Source organism: Euprymna scolopes, chromosome 10, assembly GCF_053919585.1.
Source record: "Euprymna scolopes isolate OS-2025 chromosome 10, ASM5391958v1, whole genome shotgun sequence".
NCBI lineage: Eukaryota > Metazoa > Mollusca > Cephalopoda > Sepiida > Sepiolidae > Euprymna > Euprymna scolopes.
This window is the reverse complement of record NC_136491.1, coordinates 92,833,995-92,854,651: the sequence shown is the minus strand read 5'-3', so window position 1 is coordinate 92,854,651 and position 20,657 is coordinate 92,833,995. Positions and strand designations below refer to the sequence as shown.

At 36.7% G+C, this 20,657-nt stretch overlaps 1 protein-coding gene across 2 annotated transcripts in view; it reads right to left on the bottom strand.

Annotated features, from left to right (window-relative positions):
* Positions 1-20,657, bottom strand: part of LOC145286136 (uncharacterized) — a 539,596-nt gene that overhangs the window by 461,148 nt on the left and 57,791 nt on the right. For both annotated transcript variants that reach the window (XM_080134856.1, XM_080134858.1), the window contains exons 11-12: positions 8,958-9,086; positions 7,961-8,115 (exon numbers count right to left, since the gene is read on the bottom strand). In XM_080134856.1, coding sequence (XP_079990982.1) covers positions 7,961-8,115; positions 8,958-9,086 — 284 coding nt within the window. The remainder of the gene's footprint in view (positions 1-7,960; positions 8,116-8,957; positions 9,087-20,657) is intronic.

The window sequence follows — 20,657 nt, the reverse complement described above, 5'->3', positions numbered from 1 at the left end:
ACACTTAAATAGTATCCTCAAGAAAATGTAATAATTTTATGTAGTATTTTTCACTCCGTTTACCATGGTGATGTAATTAAGTAGACACCGCCAAAAATGGCCGAAAAATCAAGTTGTTTTTTTAAAACAAAATTACATTTATTAAAATCAATTATTTCTGAGTAACTTCTTTTTTCAAGAAATATAAAACCCTGAATTTTATCATATAAAAAGCAGAATAATGTAAAACTTTTTCTACTATTTTTAATTAAATTTTAAATGTTAAAATTTCCCCAAAAGTTAATTGACATTTTTTGTCTTGAACAAAAAACGTATATAAATAGTTAAAAAAACGGTTTTTGAAAGAATTAATTTGTTTATTTCTTGTCTAATTAAGATTTAGGGTGATTTTCTATGAGAATATGCAAAAATATGATAATATAATTACCTGGATTTCAAATAATTCCACTTATTCATATAGGCAACCAGTTACTTCGCATCGATTTGAAACAATGTTTACATTTGTACTTGATAAAAAGCAAACTACCAAAGACCAAACAGGCCAAAAAAAACTTATTTTTTAGTGACGAAAATTTCAATGTATTATTAACACTGAGGCTGGCCTGTACCAGATGGGTGACCATTTGTAGGAGTTTGGTTTTTAATGTGTATGTGTGTGGGGGTCAAGCTCCCCAAAATGGGGGGGGGGGGTTTAAAGCACAATAAAAAAAATTATTTCAGCGCGTTTGGTCCACCGTAGTCGAAAGGCAGCAAACATTTTCAAACGGGATCGAAAAAATGATATTTTTAACACAAAGGGCACAGTATTTATCGATTTTATTTTTTGTATCGATTTTTCAAAGCATTCCCTGTTTAATGATGGTCATGCATTATTCAGCTCACTAAAAAAAAAAATTGTTAATTTATTTATCAAAGATTTTAAAATGGGTTTTTCATATAAATATTTAAAAAAATTTTTTTTTGTTTTGCTTAACTTAAATTAATTATTTTACTTAACATATTCACTGAATTTCACACTTCAAAACTCAAAAGCGGAATAATTGAACACAATCGAATTTCTGATATTCAGACGTCAAAATAAGGTATGCAAACGATTTTTTTTTTTTTTTTTTAAATCTATAATCCTGTCCCTTACAAGACAATGTTTTGTTTAGTTTCAGATGATTATTTTAAGCATATTTGGAATCCCCTCAAAACAAGGGGGGGGGTGGGGTTAGCAAAAAAAATATATAAATATCGTTTATGAAAAATAAGTACACTGTTATAAAGTTCATTCTTCTCTTAATAATCGGTGAAAATTTCGTATTGATTGGATAATTACCTGATTTGTGGTAGATTTTTAAAAAGACGGTCCGTCAAAAAGTACTTAACTGCCCCCCCCCCCAGTTTTGGCAGTGCCTATAATTAAGTAAACGTACATGTCCAACATCAATTTAATAAAAGAAAGAACTGCCTGTTATCAACAATAGAGTTCTTATACAATTGGTATTTCTTTGCGATTTTGTTGAATTCTTCGCTTGGCACTGATCATATTGATCCATTTGAGATGGTTTCCTCAACTCCTTCTCCAGTCAAACACAGAAAAAAAAAAAAAAAAAAAAAAGCTTCAGGTGTCCTTTAATGCTTGTGGCACAAATCACTTGTTTTGCATTGTTTATTAAATTGTTAGGTGAAAGTACAGACTACTTAGAAAAACACGCTCTCCTCCACATGTTAAGAAAAAAATTCTCTGCATAAGTACTATTGTTTTTTATTGTTTTAACATCTTTATTTTTGTATTGGCTTTGTTCAAGTTGACACTGTTTACAAATGATTTACTTCTGGTTTGTGCGAACTGTTCTGTTTTATGTTGAATGCCCAGAAAAAGTTCCTTCTGATTAATGTTTACCAGTTTTAAAATAAGCAAATGAACTTGGCTGTTTTTCAGAATAACAGAAAATTTTTTATCTGGTAAACATTAATCAGAAAGGACTTTTTTGTAGCAGAATGTAAAGCAGAATGATTCACACAAACAAATTTTTTAATAAGACATTTATTTATATTTTTCATATAAGAATTTGCGACGCTATAAAATTCCGGTCAATTTTTACGACATGCCCCATCCCAACCTCCCCATGTTAAGAACGGCTTTCAGAATAAACACCCTCCAACCTTGAAAGCCGTTCTTAACATGGGGAGATTGGGGTGTTTATAATACGCTGGGGCACATCGTAAAAATTGACAAAAATTCCTACCTTAACAATTTACCATTTGAGACTTGTTCAAGAAATTGTCTAATTACTGAATTCATTTGAAGAAATCACCAAAGAAGCAAGTCACAGACTTCCAACCATATCAATGATATCTACAATTTTAGCTTGGAGGTTATTTCTTTCAAGAGCTGTCCAATCTAATTCTGATATTTCTGAATTTAGCGGAATCCTTACCACTGTTGAACAATTCAATGAATCAATAGAAACAAGATTTTCATCCTATCTAAATGATAAAAACTTGTGTGTATCTACTTCCTTAGATCCAAGATTCACATCTAAATTTCAAAAGAATGACATTAAGAATTGGATTCTACATCTACTTTCTACTGATGATTATCAAGCAGAATCGGCAGGTTACACTTCTTCAAGCTCTATTGAGGGTCAAAAAGATCAAAATGTAAATAACCTGTATCTCTTTCAAGTCTGTTTGATTAGCTTTGAATAAGCCTACAATAACAAATCAAAACTTAAGAGCAGGTAGAAGCCGAGTTAAACCTGGAAACCACAACTACCACAGAAATACAAGAATCACAATCTAAACTCAGGAGTAAATCTTTTATGGTTAAGTGCACAAAAGAACTTGACCGATATGTAGCTTTACAACTACTCACAAGAGGTGATGATCCATTTCAGTGGTAGAAGTAGACACAGGAGACCTTACCACTGCTGAGTAAACTGCCTTCAAAAGTGTTAAGCACACCACCTTCATCTTGGAGGGTGAGGCTCTTTAGTACAGGTACATGTCTATGAATCTATGAGAAACAGGATGCGTCATGAGAATAGAGAAAGTCTAATGTTTCTACATTACAACTTAAAAGTATTCAACTTTAAGTAGAGAAGACTATAAGATCAGAGGAGGCAGGCAGCTAGAATAGGAAAGGAAGTAGAGTAGCAGCAGCAGATGCAGAAATTCAGCTTATAGTTAGTCACTTAAAGAATTACAATTTGTACTTTGTAATTGGGTTTGTAATTTCTTTTTCTCATCTAATTGTTTAATATTCATTTAAGAATTAAAAATTGTATTTTTTTTAACTATTTGATAAAGACAAAAAGCCATAATAGTGGCCAGACACTTAACAAATGCTAAGTTGAATTAGCATTAACTATGTTAATGTGTCAAAGCTATCAGATGAGTAACTTGGCAGCTATGAAATTATGTAAATTTAATAGGAAAGAGAAAAGTAAATAATCAGCCGATTAATCGGTACACCCCCTAATTAAAACCCCACCTTAGCTTTCTTTTGTATGTGTTAAAGAAAAAAATCTGATCCATTGTTTACTAATGCTGGTATACGTCTGGTTCACAATATTCATCAGTACCCAAAAATTTAAGAGAGAAAAGAATTGCTCTGCATCAAATTTTGAGATATCCTAAAGTAATACATTTTTGGTAAAATCCTGAACTATTATGAATCAGGAATATGTATCCTAGAAAACAAAGTGATAAACATAGGTACATTTTTTTTTTCTGTAATAGTTTAGTTTCATGACATATGAACCTTTCTATTTTTTGGTTATTTAATGCAGAGTTCCATAATTTGCATTTTTTTTTTTTTGCTGTGGGTTAGAGATTTTAAGCTTGCTGCTTTGGTTACTTGAAGACTTGGGTAGAAAAGTATCAGTCAAGAACAGATTCTTGACAATCAGCCTGATAGGTGCGGGGGCAAGGAACGGGTCCAGTACTTGTCAGACATTAAATTTGATCTATCAGAAAAATCTAATTGATGGAGCAAAAGTTATGGGGTAAAAAGGGTCTTTTTTGCAATTTTGAGGAATTTGTGACCAATTTTGAGCTTCTGGGAACACCAAATCCCAGTGAAAATGGACAAACGATGCAGTTTCACACATTAAGACATGTATATTTGAATTCAGCTACATGGAAAACCCACAATATAGATATACATAGCAAGTTTTTGAGTAATATGAAAAAAAGCTCCAAAGAGCATGTTTTTTTAGCCCTAAAAATCCCGGAGGGATGCAAACCAGAATTTTGCCAGGGTCACCCATACTGAATTAATATTAAGAACAATGGCCTCCACATTTTGGCCAAGTTGCAGGAAAATCTAATGGATGGATCAAATGCTATAGGGCAATAAGTGTCCTTTTGGGCCATTTTGGGGCATTTTTGACCTCTTGAGCCCCAGGGGATGCCGAATCCCAGTGTAAATGGATAACAGTGCAGTTTCAAGCTTTAACACGTGTATATTTGAGTTGACCACTATGAAAAGCCACTATATAGTCAGACATAAACGGGGCATTTTTAGCACTGAAAGTCCCAGATATGCGAACCAGAATTTTGCCAGGATCACCCATACTGGATTTATATTAAAGAACAATGGCCTCCACATTTTGGCCAAGTTTCAGAAAAATCAAATCGATGGATCAAAAGTGGATCAAAAATTATGGATCAAAACGTGTCATTTTTTATCATTTTGGAGCATTTTTTTACCTCTTTTGAACCCCTGAGGACGCAACAGGAATTTTCGCAAAAAAACTTTACTTATTTTTATTTAATGAAATACAATTTGTGGCAAAATTTCAGGGAAAACTAATGGACGGTTATCTGGCAATCGTCCGGAATAACAGACGCCACTGATAATATAGGTCCCTCTCTGATAAATCAGGGAACCAACAACATCAATAGAATTTACTAGGAGATGGAAGCTTTTGAAAATTATATATACAATGACTTGGGAGTTGGATAAAGTTGATTTCTCAATAAGTCACAAAAACATCAATAAGATGATTTCTTACAGTCATGTGATGAAGTCAAAATATAAAAAATTTTAATGATTGGCCCTCATTATGTCCATTTTTGCAAAAGAAAGGAATAAATACTTAAACAACACTGAAGTACTTATTATATGGAAAAATGCGCGCATGAAAAGTATTATTCTTAAGATTTTATTAAACCTGGAAAAGTAAAGGACAAGAAATTCAACCTGGAAAAGTAAAGAACAAGATATTCTAGTAAAGTAAAAAATAAGAATTTTTTAGACTTAAAATATTGCAGCTAAAAATAAAATTTGAATATTGATAAATATTTTATTTATTATTTGCATATGTTGTTGTTTATTGTTGAGTTAGAAAGGGTGTCAGTGGCTGGATTGAACTTATTTCCCCCCTATTATTTGCATATATTTATGTAGTGAAAATTGTTTGAATAAAATTAATTCATTAGTTAGTTAGTAGATGGAATTAATAATTTTATAATTTACATAAAAATTAATTTTATTATATCATAATTAGGATCATTTAATTTTTTCTAACTCAACAATAAACAACAACATATGCAAATAATAAATAAAATATTTATCAATAATCAAATTTTATTTTTAGCTGCAATATTTTAAGTCTAAAAAATTCTTATTTTTTACTTTACTAGAATATCTTGTTCTTTACTTTTCCAGGTTGAATTTCTTGTCCTTTACTTTTTCAGGTTTAATAAAATCTTAAAAATATTACTTTTCATGCGCGCATTTTTCCATATAATCCATGATTTTTCCAGGCATTGCTATTGTATTAATATATAAATTTATAATATTTATTAATGATTGTCAAAAAAATTAGCTCTCAAACACACATTTATGCAATATTTATCATTCAATCACAGTAGTTCCGAGCCAGGGTCTCTACCGAGACTGCGGTTCATGAATTCGTGATCTGTATAGAGCGTAAACTAACAAAAAAGAAGATGGCACTCGGTGTCTTTTTAGATATCGTTGGAGCTTTTGACAACATACCCTTCAGTAGTATGTTCAAGTCGCTACGAGAACTCAATGTGCCACCAGTACTCATCCGATGGATTGAGTATATGGTGAGGCACAGAACAGTTCAAGTAGAACTACTGAGGGCAGCTGTTAAAAGGGAAGTAGTTAAATTAAACCCCCAAAGTGGGATTTTATCACCTTTACTATGGAACTGTATGCTGAATCCTCTTTTAAAGGAGTTTAAAAATAGGAATGTTTATGCCCAGGCTGATGCTGATGCCATCGCAGTGCTGGTCGCGGGTTCAAAAGCATCATTGGTCAGACGTATTGCCAAAATGGGACTACATTTTTCATCAAATGTGAAAACGAAAAATTTGAGTTCATTCAAAGAATATGTATATCATAGAATTCACTAATATTTTTAATCGATAAATTCATCATTTTTTGCTAAAAAATCATAAGGAGAGTTAAAAAAAAATAGTTATTAAAAAAAAAGTTCGGTTTTTTAATTATAAAAAAAACGATACACGGGATTGAACCTTAAATCTTTCCACTAACCCCCGGTACTCTAACCGTTATGCTAACATGTCATATTGGCAAAATTGCAGTAAAAAATATTTATATACAAAAAAGTTATGCAAAATAAAAAAAAAGCGTAAGTACTCTCCTATTTGTGAACCTACATATTTTGTTGTAACTTTTTTTTCTACTGAACCAATTTTCGAAATTTTTTTTTCAAAATGTAGCTAATGAGGTGTTCTATCCAACTATATAACCTGTTTGAAATTTGGTTGCGAACGGAATTAGTGGTGGGGGTTTGAATGTGTCTTGATTCATTCAATTTCGGACTTAAGCATATATTCAACCACTACCGTGGTTGAATGATAGAATTTTCTAAAGACAGTAAATTAGAAACATAAATGTTTTTATTTACTAAGCTGTGTGTTCTCAGCTTTCGGGCTGAGATAAGAGTGTAGTATATGTTCCGTTCTTGATCAGTGAAAGACAGGTCCTATTAACTAATACAATTTTTTTTTTGTCCCAATCCAGAGTGTCTATTTTTGGGAGCTGGATTTTTTTCACACATTACGATTCAACCTTATGTCTAACTTCATTCTCGTCAGCAGGCAAGTATACAGGGACAATGCTAAATGAGAGGAAGTCGCATGATGAGAGTATAATCTGCTTGAATTTGTCTAGGACAAATTAAAAATCCTGTTTTTTCTCTGGTACATGTAATAAATATATACGAGAAGATAAATGTTTGTGCATTGTTTATTGCTATCATTTTTCATTTTAAATTTTAGAAATTTTTAAAAAAAAATTAAAAAGGAAATTTGTGTATTATTTCTTTCCACATTAGATTATTTTGATAATACGTAGCTGAAGAAAGCTAGAGGTTACATCGGCTGAAACCTAAGAATAACATCCAAGATGAGAACAGTAGTCTGAATAATACAAACAATTTCTGAAGTTTTCAATTAGTGATGGATAAATCTTACCACATTTATGAAATGGGTTTTAGGTTAAAAATCAAACCCCCCCCCTCCAAATCAAGGGTATTAATCTTAATAGAATCAGTTAAGGTTTCACAATCAAACTCATTCAGAATAAACATTTCCTCTTAAAAGATCCTATTTATGTATTATAAAATAAAGCAAATTCTTCAACTAACGAATCTAGCTTTCAAATCAAAATCTGTATATGTTAATTTGTATGGGTAATCAATGAGGCCAATTCCTGATGCATGTTTTTGGAAAATATGCATTGGTTTCATGTGCTTTGAAATTTATTTTACATTCTTTTTTCAGCTCAACAACTGCTAACAGTCATTCAGACAGGAGGCTAATGGTATTTTCATTCTAACATCTACTTCCACCTTATTTACTTTCTTATTCATGTAGAACAGCAATACTTCAGTGAAAGTGTTGATTAAAAAAAGTATATTTTAAAAAACTAAACCAGGTTAACGACAATTGGATAAAATTGAAAACTTACCAAAGATCTACTTCAGATTTTTTGTTTAACAACAAACTCAACCAGTCGTGATATTGAGACAGCTCAGTGGCAACTTTCATCCTCCAATCACGACAACAGTTACAATTGAAATTCTGAATTTTGAATTCAGACAGCTGATCTTTTATTTCGACTGCCTGAAGTAGAAAACATTTCAAACCTATTTATTTCACCATTGAAATTATTATGCGTATAAACTTAATTATGTGTACATGTTGAAACATTAATTAACATGCTTGGAAAAGAACAGTTTTTATAACAAAGTCAAAACTTTTATTTTTTTATCAAGAGGTAATTTATATTTCACCAGAATATCTTTAATTTCAAGATTAGCAATAAATAAGATATGGTAGCATTTTATGACAGATTTTATAAACTGAATTTCATTCTAAATAACAGTGCATATACATGTGTCTGGTTTGTTTCAATAACCACGGCTGCAAATTTAATTATTAAAAAATGGGTAAGCTTAATCTTAACCAATAATAAAAAGAAAGAATAACTATGTATATCAATTTCAATTTTATGAGAAAAAGGAGCTTTCTCTTAAAAATAATAAAACCAATTCAATAAGTATTAATAAAAACAAATTCAAGAATCTTTTATTTCTAATATAGACATGAAAACATTTGTCATAGTTGTAGTAGTAGTAGTAGTAGTAGTATCATTATGTTGATTTAATTTCATTCTTTTTCTTAATTAGTTCTATTTTCTCATTAGTTTTAGCATTTTAGTAATATCAGTATTGTTAGTAATAGTAGTATAAACAGATTGATTTAATTGAATTTAATTTTGTATTTTTTTTTTATTGATTAGTTATGCTTCAAGGATTTCAAATAGTGAACGGGATGGGGAGTGCATAGAGCCAGCTAGTTCTGAATAAAATCAGAAAATTGAAACAATGCCTTACAATAGGTTAGGTTTAGACTGTTTGAAATACAAAAATTAAAAGATAATGATATACCAAGGATGTACTTACAGTTGCCACTACTGATATTAAAATGTTTTTAAAATGTATGAGAGCATCTTCCGAATGTGTTGATAACATGGTATCTATATCAAAGGTTGAATGTTCCCTTTCACAAATAGGAGATGGTAGACTATCAACCTGAAAAAAAAAAAAAATGCATAAGACACTTGAGCTAACTGATTGCTTTTAATATCTTCTTAGGATTAAAATGTACAATTTGTTTGATTTTAAGAAACTCATCTATTCAGGAGAGTTTTATTGTTTGTCACCTAAGACAAAATGTTTGTGATACCATTCATGAAGAAGTGCTGAAACTAGGCAGGTTATGTTTCTAGTCCACAGTACCACATTTTGGGGGAACATGGATTCTCTACATTAATAATAAAAAAAAAAAAATTTTTTTTAATTATCTTGTGTTTAATATTGCTTTTATGGGAAGCAAAAAGTATCCTTACAAAACTTACTAAATATCTAATTGTATCAAAATCAAGACAGACAATATAAAATCAAAATGAAAAAAAAGAAAAACCAAAAAAAAAAAAGACTACATATGTAAATTGCATCTCTTAAACTATCCTTTTATATCAGAATAGATCTTTAGATGAATCCTTACATTAAGTTGATCATCCTTCAGTTTAAAATAGAACTTTTTTCTAAGCATATTGAATGGACACATCTTAATAATCTAATAATGGGAATTTGGTATCTTTTTCTGAAGCTAATACTATTATTTCTATTAATGTACTATTAATGTACTCAATTCAGTTTAATATATAATTTCAAACTAATGTACTATCTTTCAGTGATCAATTCAGAGAAAGGGATGCAGCATAGTACCTGTTCTATTGCTATGACCATCTTCCAGACTTTAATTCCTGGGAGGATAATACACTATATTTTGTTCGTTATGATACCATCTTCGCAGAATAGCAAAAATATGCTTCCTCTGGTCACACATTTCTGTTAGTACTAATAATGAAATTATTGTGTACAATGCTCATGTGTTACATGTTTGTCTAGGATTATGAACAAGCAACAAACCAAATATATAACAAGACGGAACACCTAATATTACTTCTATAAGGTCTTCAGGTGCAAGGGGAACAACTCTTAACTTCAAAATCAAATGCTTATAATGAATCAGATGAGTGTGAAAATATAAGATTTTGGTCAATGAGAAATTGTAGAGAAATCCAAAATTCAATTCTTTAGTTGATGCTGGGAATGATCTTTTTAAAGTTTCTTTTGGCTACAACAGCATCCTAGAAACATTATTAGAGTTCAAATCAGTCGTTAGCTCATAGGTTAATAACTGTTTACAAAAACTAATTCAATGGTGAGCAACACATTGTTTTATACAAAATTTTATGATTGTTTTAGATTGTTCTTAAAATTAATTAAAAAGAGCATTTATATATTTTTATTTAATTTTATTAATTATTTATGTCAATTATTATAATACGTATATTATTATTTTATTGTATGTTATGATAAAGTAAATATTTTATTCAGTTTTATAAAGAAAAATAAAATGCCAATTTTTATAAGGGATATGCTCTCTCATGACATCATGTGTACTATAACTTATGAGTGCATATGTACAGAGGGGGAACATCAGGTGTAACTTTAGTGAATTTAGATAAGCATGAAGGTTTCAAAAGATGCAGTGTCTTAGCAACCAACAACTGATGCAAGCAGTTTGTTTATGCTTCTGCAATTCTGAGTATAAAAATGTTTCTGAAAGTGATAGGTGTACCATTTTCTGACTTTGTCTGTGTGCTAGGTACTGTGACATTCCTATCCGGAACATCACTAAATCACCTGACGATCAGGCGTAATCATCACTGGTTAGGTTTGCAGCATATGGATCCAAAGTATTTTAAGAATCTCAGCCTGGCAATAAATCACCATCCAATCAAATTAACCCTTTCATTTTGGGTGCAGAAGTGTGCCACAGGGGTGGATGCCACATGAAAATGAGAGATTGTTAAAATTAAAAATCAATCTGAAATCAACCTTTGACAGGGAAGGATTTATCAACTCTGGTCAACCATCTATGAAAATCTCAAAAGAGAGGAGAAAGAAAAGTAGCCGATTTTTAATTGTCTCAATAAGGCATGAAACAAATTATTTCATCATAAGAGTTTAAAAGCCGAATCAAAATCGAAAGCTGTCTTATCTCTGAAAGATATTAATGGAAAGTGGGTGCACATGTCACAATGTGCAGGTTTCCCCACAAGGGCAGAATGCAACACAATATTATCCCCTAAGGATAGTTGAATCAACATATTATTCAAACATCATAGATTAAATACATTCAAGGAAAACACCAAACCATTGTGCATTTCAGAATAGAACATCTGATGATTTTACCCATCTCGATATACAATCAGAAAAAAAGGTTAGTGAAGAAATTATCTTTTTTTGTTTAATTTCGGTACTTTGATCAGTTGTTTAAAAAACTTGGTCGCCTTATTTCTTCTGAAATTGTAATTTTAATTTTGAGCAACTTTAAAATTGGCATACATCAAGACACGTGGTGACCTGTATTTCTTTTCGCAGCCATGAGAATCTTGCATCTCGACATTGCCTCTTGCAATCAAGAACTTTGAGTGACTTTCATTTCTCATCATTATTGCTTCTAATATTCATTTTTTTCTCTTTGTATCTTGGTTGATTTTTATAAAGAAAAAATGAATAAAAAAGAATATATAAAATATATTTTTGTCTTCAGATCTGTATTCTTTCATTTGTCTCTGCCATTGACATGCATGATTTGCATTAACCTACCATTAACACTTTCTATCACAACTCAAAAAAATATAACGACCATTAGCCCATTCACAGCTCCGTATCATGTGAAGATTTTCTCCTATAGGTTTTATTTGATGGGATAAAGCTAGGTCGCATTTTTGCTGGTAGACTCCTCTACCCACATATGTGCAGATTTCTGAACAAACATGATAGCACAAAGGAGTGAAAAAGGTGTTTGGGGTTGTTGTTGAGTAGATGGTTAATGTGGGTGTTTATCAAGTTGGTTGCTAGAGGTCAGAGCTTCAATGAATCCAAGCCCGGGGTAGCAAGGCATTCAGAGTATCGTAAGTATTTGATATACAGGTTTTGTTTGGTTGTATGTCTCCGAATAATTTCCATGCAGTCAATATTGTAAACAAAATGAGGGCTTCCGACAGATGATGCAAATTATAAGTTTGGTTGTACCATAGTTATAACAATTTTAACTAAATTGTCGGAAAGCATCTGACAAAAGTTTTGCCACTCTGTGATTCATTGATGAATTATATCCAAGTCTGATTGCAAGAAAGATTTATAGAGTGCGGGTCTGTCTTTTATATCAAACTAGCCTGGGTGCCCGGCATTGCCTGGGTGTTTGTTGATGAAAAAAAGTGGTAGTAGGCAGGCAGGCTTGAACCCGTGATACGAAGACAGAAAAGAAAAAGAAAGAAAACCTGACGTCTTACCCCTACTCCACAACGCGACCAGAAGTGTAAAGCGTTCAAATTTAACGTAGTCAATCAAAAAGATGACTTGCAGAAATGGCATTGCTTTTAACGCTTAAGGTCGTTTTTGATGTGTGGAAAAGCAGCTTCCCCAAATAACAGGGCACTCCGGCAGCATCCAAATAAATAGTAATTGTCTCAGTATGAAGGGTCACCCCTACATTGACCAAGGACCAATTACAGAACAGATACTACCCGGCTCGAAGGCTGGGAGCTTGATTAGTTTCACTTTGTTTATACGAAAAAGACAAACACTCAAAACGAGGGAATTCTTTAAAAACTCAAAAAATAGATAGAGATGATGTCCGTTTGCAAATCAGATATTACAATCTAGGAAGTATTTGAAAACTTCTCCCAGAATCTACTCGATGCGAGAAGCCCGACGCAAAAAACCTTTCGTGAACATACACAAACGCTCGCACCCATTTTGCCTTTTATATATTAGACTAGCAGGGCTACCCAGCGTTACTCGAGACCATATAAACAATGAGAAAATTGAAGTTGATTTTGAACATGTTTGTTATTCTTAGGCATTAAAAATTCCTCTCTCCTATGTATCATTTGCTATTTCAAGCAAAAGAATATTTTACCTACCCTAGGACAGGTATTACACGTATGAAATTATTGTACTTTACCTAGGCTAGGTAATTTACAGGATGTATATGAAAAATTTTACCTTTGCAAGGACAGGTAATATACAACACATATTTAAAATAATTTTACCTACCCTCAGATGGGTAATTTAAATACATATATGAAACAATTTAACATACTCTCGGCAGTTATTGTATAACATACGTTAACTAATTTCTCTTCCCAACAAGGCTACCATAATTTTAAGAAAAACAATTTTTAGGAGATGGATCATTAGGATTTCCTAATTAATACATAAATACATTGTCTTGGCAACTTTATGTCATCTGCATATTTTAGTACCATGGTATTCCTTAAGTTGGCATTCATTAATATATAACAAATAGAAAGGAACCAAAAACAGATCCCTGTGGTACACGAAATTACATCTCATATGGTGAAGAGTGCTGTCCTAGAATTGTGACTACTTCTTTTCTACTGGGAATGAACAATTTTAACCAGATAAAAATGTTATTATAAGCACCTTAGTATCTAGTCTTATCAATAAAAGTGTTGGCAGCACAGATGTATGCAATGTGCAATGTCAAGTGGTTCTAAGTAATTGACAGCTATTTTGATAGTTGTTCCAAATTATATACAACATAAACTGTAAATAGAGGAACAATTGGATGACTGAAATTGTTAAACTGCTTTATGAAGGAAAATCAACAGTAAAAATTGCCAAAATTCTTGCAGGAAACCACAATGGGATTACGAAATTTGTTTCACTCTCAGCTGCATGCAGTGAATATACTGACAAGTTATGTTTAGGAATAATGAAGACACCATTTACGTGTCACAATCATTGAAGGTGTTCAACAGACTACGGGAGCATAAGTTAAAGCTAAAGTTAACTAAGTGCCAGTTTCTCAGGGAAGAGACAAAGTACTTAGGATTCGTGATCAATGCTTCCGGGGTTAAACCAGACATGGACAAGGTTGAGGTCATCAGGTCCCTTCCCAAACCCAGGACCGTACGCGAGGTTAGAGGTTTCATCGGCATGATTGGTTACTATCAGCGATTTATACCGGCTTTTAGTAGGCTAGCCAGTCCTATTATAGCCCTTACCAAGAAATATGCCCGTTATAGATGGACGGATGACTGTCAGAGGGCATTTGAGGCCCTGAAGGATAAACTAACTGCCATACCCCTTCTGGCGTACCCGGACCTTAACCAACCTATGGTTCTTTATACGGGCGCCAGCGAGACATGTATAGGGGCAGTGCTGACACAGCCGTGTCCAGAGAAGGATGGGCCAGTGCCGGGTATACCAGAGGAAGTTCCAATATATTTCCTCTCCCACAAGCTGTCGGAGACCCAACAGCGGTGGACCGTGACGGAAAAGGAGGCGTATGCGATAGTCTACGCGGTCCAAAAGTTAAACTATTTTTTGAATGGGGCCGAGTTTGTCATGAAAACTGACCATCAGGCCCTGAAGTACTTGTTTGAGGCCGACTGGACCAATAAGAAGATCCAGCAGTGGGCCCTTAAATTGTCCGGCTATCGTTGTAAGATAGAGTATTTGGCCGGCAAGGACAACACCTGTGCCGACCTATTATCACGGATACCGGAGAAGTTGGAATCGGAGGCGGTCCGACTGGACCCGGGGGTGGACGATAGGGCCTTCCAGGTTGGAATAATAAATTCTCAGGCCTTAAAAGATAGGCCGGACTGGAGCGACAGTGGGTCGGAGGAACCCACTGTCCTGGCAGATCCCCATTGGACCAGGGATATCTACAGGGCCCAAAAGGACCCCGAGCTAGCGAAAATTAGAGAAAAGGTGGAGGAGGGGCAGACTCAAAAGTATACCCTCCAAAATGGAATACTTCATATCACAGACAGGGACGGGGAGATTAGCTTGCGACTCGTGGTACCTACCAACCTGAGGAGGGAAGTACTGGAACAGACCCACGAGAGCACTGTGTCAGGCGCAAGGTAGGAAGCAAATTCGCGCACCCCTGGAGGAAACAGATGTTCCCCACTATCCATTCCAGAAGCTGAGTCTGGACATTTCTGGTCCATACCCAATGACGGAGAGAGGAAATCAGTATATAGTGAGTATCGTGGACTGGCTCACTAATTGGCCTGAGGCTTACGCAGTTCTCGATAAGAAGGCCCAAACTGTAGTAGACCTGATACTGGGAGAACTTTACCTAAGATACGGGGCCCCCGAACAGCTAGTCACAGATAACGGGCCAGAAAACCTGAATAGCATCATGAGGGAGGCATTGAGCAGCCTGGGTGTGAAGCACATATTGACTTCCCCCTATCACCCCCAGAGCAACGCCAAAGTGGAGCGCTTCCACAAAACTCTGGCAGATGTACTGAGTAAGTTAGCGGCAGATAATCAGGCGAAGTGGGACCTGTTTTTAACACAGGCCCTTGCCGCTGTGAGATTTACTATGAATGAAACCTCAGAGTTCTCGCCCTTTGAGTTAGTGTTTGGAAGGGATGTGGTCCTTCCCATAGATAATATGCTCAAGCCGCGCCGGAAGTATCTGGGGGACGAGCATCACAGGTTGTTGTTGGAGCAGCAGCATAAAATGTTCGTACATGTCCGCCGGCGCATCCAGAGAGCGCAAAAGAAGAGGAATGCTCGGGTGAACAGAGACCGAAAACTAGTGGAATTTAAAGTAGGTGACCCCGTATACTATAAGGTCCAGGTTCGAGAAGGTAAGCTGGACCGGAGATGGGCACCATACTATCGGATAGTGGAACGGACGGGGCCGGTGTCCTACGTAATCTGGGACCAGATCGCCGGAAAGGTCAAGAGGGTGCATGCCAATGACCTGAAGTTGGCTGAATTGGGGTTTATGAGACCCCTGTGCCGCGGAGTAAGGGCAAGAAGCCCAGGAAAGCGACTCTGGTGGACCCAGTGGACATGGAGTCCGAGGTCGAGGATGAATCCGAGGAGGAGGATGATGGGTTCATCCAGGTTGATCTGGATGCGATGAGGAGAGCCATAAAGAAAGGGGATGGTGAAGGGATGAGTCAGCTCCAAAACGAACGATTGCCGGGGGGGCGAACCTCTGTCAATAAAGACACCCGTTGATAGGCAGAGCGAGACTCTTGGGGCCACCAGTAACCCCGGAGGCTTAGAGAAGTATGTTCAACCTGAAGAGACGACAGCGGACTGTTGGGCGGACGAGGGTGAACCTTCCTTGTCTACCCTAAGGAACGGCCTGGAAGGGGAAATTGGGATAGACGGATTGACGTCTGACCCCCTGGACACGGTTCAAGATGAAGGCGTAGAAGACTAACCCAGCAGATCGGCGGTGCCAAAGGAGGCTGGCCGGCCAAAGTCGCCCACAGATGAGTTGCCCCTGAAGGAGAGACTAAGGGGAGCAACCACCAAGAGAAGGGCTAGGTTGGGTGAAGTAAACCCCTAAGGATGAGGGAGGTGCCCCTTGGCTAGCGGTGCAACTACGAGGAAGGCGATCGGCATCGGGGGTTATTCGAGGTTGGACCGTCTGCGTTTGTCGGTGAGGCGGCGTGGCTGGGCAAGCGCCCTGTCTGGCTAGGTCGCTGCCGATGGATGGGGCGTTCCGGCGCCGGACTCCGTGATGTTCGGGCATCTGTGTGAGACGGAGCTTCCTCAAAGACGTATCACGAAGCCAGTGTAGGGAATAGAGTTGGGGGCGAGTTAATGTGATGGAGAAGTGGTAGGGAAAAAGAAAAGTTACCGTAATCGCCCTTGACTTTAATGTTAGACATATCAATCTGGTAGAATACGGTAACCTAAAGAGGATCTGTTTCCTCTATTTTCAGGTATGACTCGACTCGGGATGACGTACCTGATGACAATGACGATACTGGTGATGACGGCAAGAGCCCTTAGAATCGGAAAAGGGGTTATCTTCAAAAAGACTAGCGAGGTGATGATCTCTCAGTCAAAGTGGTTAGTGATGCTAGTTAGCGAATTAGGACCTGGGGAGCGAGTGGGCCAAGAATTCATGAGAGGGATTGAGCAGTTCGATTCGGCGAGACAACGCCTGGTGGCTACTTATGGGAACCAGGAGGAGTATCTCCGAATCTTACAGCCTTTGGAAGAGGAAGTACGGTACTTAAAACGCGGGTGGACGAATCACCGAAATTATCTAGGAAGAATAAGTAGACTTGGGGGGCGATATAGACGGGCAGTAATACCCATCATAGGTAAGGCCCTGGGAGCTCTGTTCGGTGTGGTCGCTGAGGAAGATGTCGACCGTATCCGACAGAGGCTGAGAGCCGTGGAAAACGGGCAGAAGACATTAGCCCAAGTGAATAAAGAAGGGCTCTCCATACTCAACATAACGAGAAGGGCAGTAACCGAAAATCGAGTGGCAGTGAACACCATTATCGAACAATTTGAACTCTTACAGGAAGAAGTGGTTAACGTCTCCCGGAAGATAGAGTCTGAGGTGTCTATGGGGGAGATGTTTTTGCAACACTATCTCCGGGTATCTAATTTCTTGAGTCACCTAAAGCAGACAGAGCAAGCATTAACCTTGTGGACGGCACACCTCAGAGTGCAGTTGGATGCACTGGCGTTGGGACATCTGGCTCCCAGCATTATAACTCCAGAGCACTTGAAGGAAATGTTGGAGGACATAGAACGGAAGTTGCCCAGCCGTCTGGGGCTGCCTATGGACCCCGAGACGGAACTATGGAAATACTATCAGTCACTCGGCTGTAGTGCGCGATTAGAAGATAAGAAGATCTTAGTGTTTGTTTCTCTCCCTCTGTGGGATAGAAATAGCAAATATGAAATCTACCAAGCCATCCCCCTACCTGTTCCCTATCCGATGGCCGCTCCTAAATTGAGTGTGGTGGCCAAATATCGTGTAGAGTCAGAAATTATAGCTTTTAATATGGCTAGGGACAGGTTCATGCTATTGGATAAAGAGGAGGCTGAGAAATGCCAGAGTAATGGGCTGGGCACTTGTCAATCAGCGAGCCCGATATATGTAACAGGAGATCACGAGTTGTGTGTGCTTGCGTTGTACCAGCGGGAAGAGAGTAAAATCAACCAGGTGTGCCGGGTCGAAATCGCGACTAAGAACTTATTGCCCCTGGCCAGTGACAGACGGCACTTGGGCAGTGGCTACCCAGAGAGAATTCGAGATGTCGAGGGTGTGTGGGAATGCGCCCTCTGGATCCGTTAGGGTGTCTCCCCCTATGACATTAGTGGATTTGAAGAAGGGGTGTGGAGCTTATGGTAAGAGTGTGGTATTGCCTGCCTTCTATCAATCGGAACAGAGGTACCTTAACGAGATACCAGGGCTAGAAAGGGTGAACACCTATTTCCCTAATCTCACCAGTTTATGGGACCCCCTAATTAGGAAGGCTAAATTACAAACAAGGGTAAAACTTCCCGAGTTGTTAAAAGCCACTGAGGACGTCAATATAGATAGCTTACAACGTCAGTTGGACCACATAATTGAGCAAGAATCAACGAGCGACCCTCTTAAGTGGGTAATGGTGGGGGGTTTGACGGGTGGAGTAGGGGTTATAGTAGTATTAGTGATGGTAGTGATGTGTTGTTTGAAGAAGTGGATGAGTGGAAGTGAGTGTTCAAGATGATCTTGGTAGCCCATGGCCCTGAAGGGGGCAGCCCTGGTCAGGAATCACAAAAGGTCCGCATTAACCTGGCGAAGCTACAGACGAGCGACGAGGAACCTGCCCCAACTCCACCCTTACGTCAAGAAGTTGAACCTACTGAATATTTTTAACATTATTTAGTGATTTCAAATGTAGGACTTACTTGCATGCTTAATACCCCAAAAAGGAAAAAAAAAACAAAAAAAAAAAATTTTTTTTTTTTTTTACTAATTTTTTTTTATTTTACAAACGAACTTTGTGCTTATGAAACCACCACCACGAACTGTGTTATTGAACACTCTGAGTTAAGGTAGTAGCCATTTATCCGAAACTATGAACTTTCCACTTCTGCATGACATGAATTTTTTGTTGTTTGTTTTGCATGTAATTCTGCAATTAATTCTCGCTTTCAGAGTAGGCCATAATTGTATTATTAGTTGGGAGAATTTCTTTGGGTGTTAGAGACATGGGGCGTCGTCCTCCTGTTGAGTGCGCCGCTCCATGGGGGGCGATTGTAACACCAAAGAGGGGCCACATCAGATCAGTAGGGTCGATGTGACGTTTTTGTTAAATGTGATAAACACCGGTTACAAAAAAAAAAAATAATTTTTTTTGTTAATATTTTTATGTATCAAAATCTTGTTGTTGAGATACCATACGGTCGGGGGATAGAAGTGGAGGTCGCCTGCTGAACTTCAAAGCAAAAGATCACTTAAAACAATAATAAATGCTTTAGCCAAAATGGACAGAATGATAACTTCAAAAAAACATACGTTTTGCTTTCAAGTCGAGCGATGGTGACAAATTCCGATAGTCACATCCAGCGCAAAAAAAAAAAGGGGGAAATATTTTTTCCCTTTGATTGCTTTGAACTAAAAAACCACACACACACACGTAATTGTTGGCCTCACAAAATATATTTGTGACAAGATCAAAACAAAAGATAAATAAATTCTTTGGAGTTAAAATTTAACACACGCATTTGTCGGCTTCAAAGAATGTTTTTTTCGAATCAAATATTAACTGATTCGGGTGACTATGATAAAGCCATTTGAAATTTAGATCAAGAGATATTTTGGTTTTCCATAACATATTTTGTCGGGATGTTGACAGAACAAATAAATTCAAAGGGGAAAGAATATCAAACGGATATTTTTAAATAGATGAAAGCTGGTGATCTATTACAAGCTAAATAATAATATTTCCTCTGATTATCAGTTGATAATATGGAAAAAACCATTATAAAGAAGGCGGGGTCGGAGGAGTCAATTCGAGTTTGGAAATTGGGGGGGGGGGGCGGAAAAATAATACCTGCCACAGGCCAAATTGACCAATGAGAAGGAATCAGGTGGATTGTTATCCATCAATTTGATTGGTCGAAGACGAATGTAGGCGTCGTCATTATTCAAGGGTTTTACTATATAAGATCTGTAAAACTCGATTTAATCAGATAGGAGCAGAGTTAGAAGAAGAGAGAAGACAGAGATAAAGGTCTCGGTAGAGGACTCCAGCCACCCAACTTCTCTCTCCCCCCTCTCTGGTCGCCAGAGAGCTCAATTTGCAACTTAATAGAATCCAGAGGACCTAGGAAGAGACCAGCCAGAACACCTTAACGATAATTACAACGGTCCGCGACTCCAACCAAGTATTTCAACAACAAGAAGCTTATTCACAAATCTAATTGCTTGCTTCCATTTAATCTTCAATTGTACATACGTCTGTAGATAATCATTTATGAATTTCCTAAATACATTATATATCAACCAACCTCTGGAGTTTATTTGCTGATGTGCTGTTGTTCCATGTAATTTTAATTCTTTTACTTGCCACTTGTGACCCCGTTCCCGTCAACGAACACCCAGTCAACAGGAGGACCAACTAGACGATCAAGAACAGGCCTTGAGGACCATGCAACCGAGAAGAGTCCTCCAACGCCTTGACGAGGACTCACTGGGTGACGCGACGTACCAACGGTTGG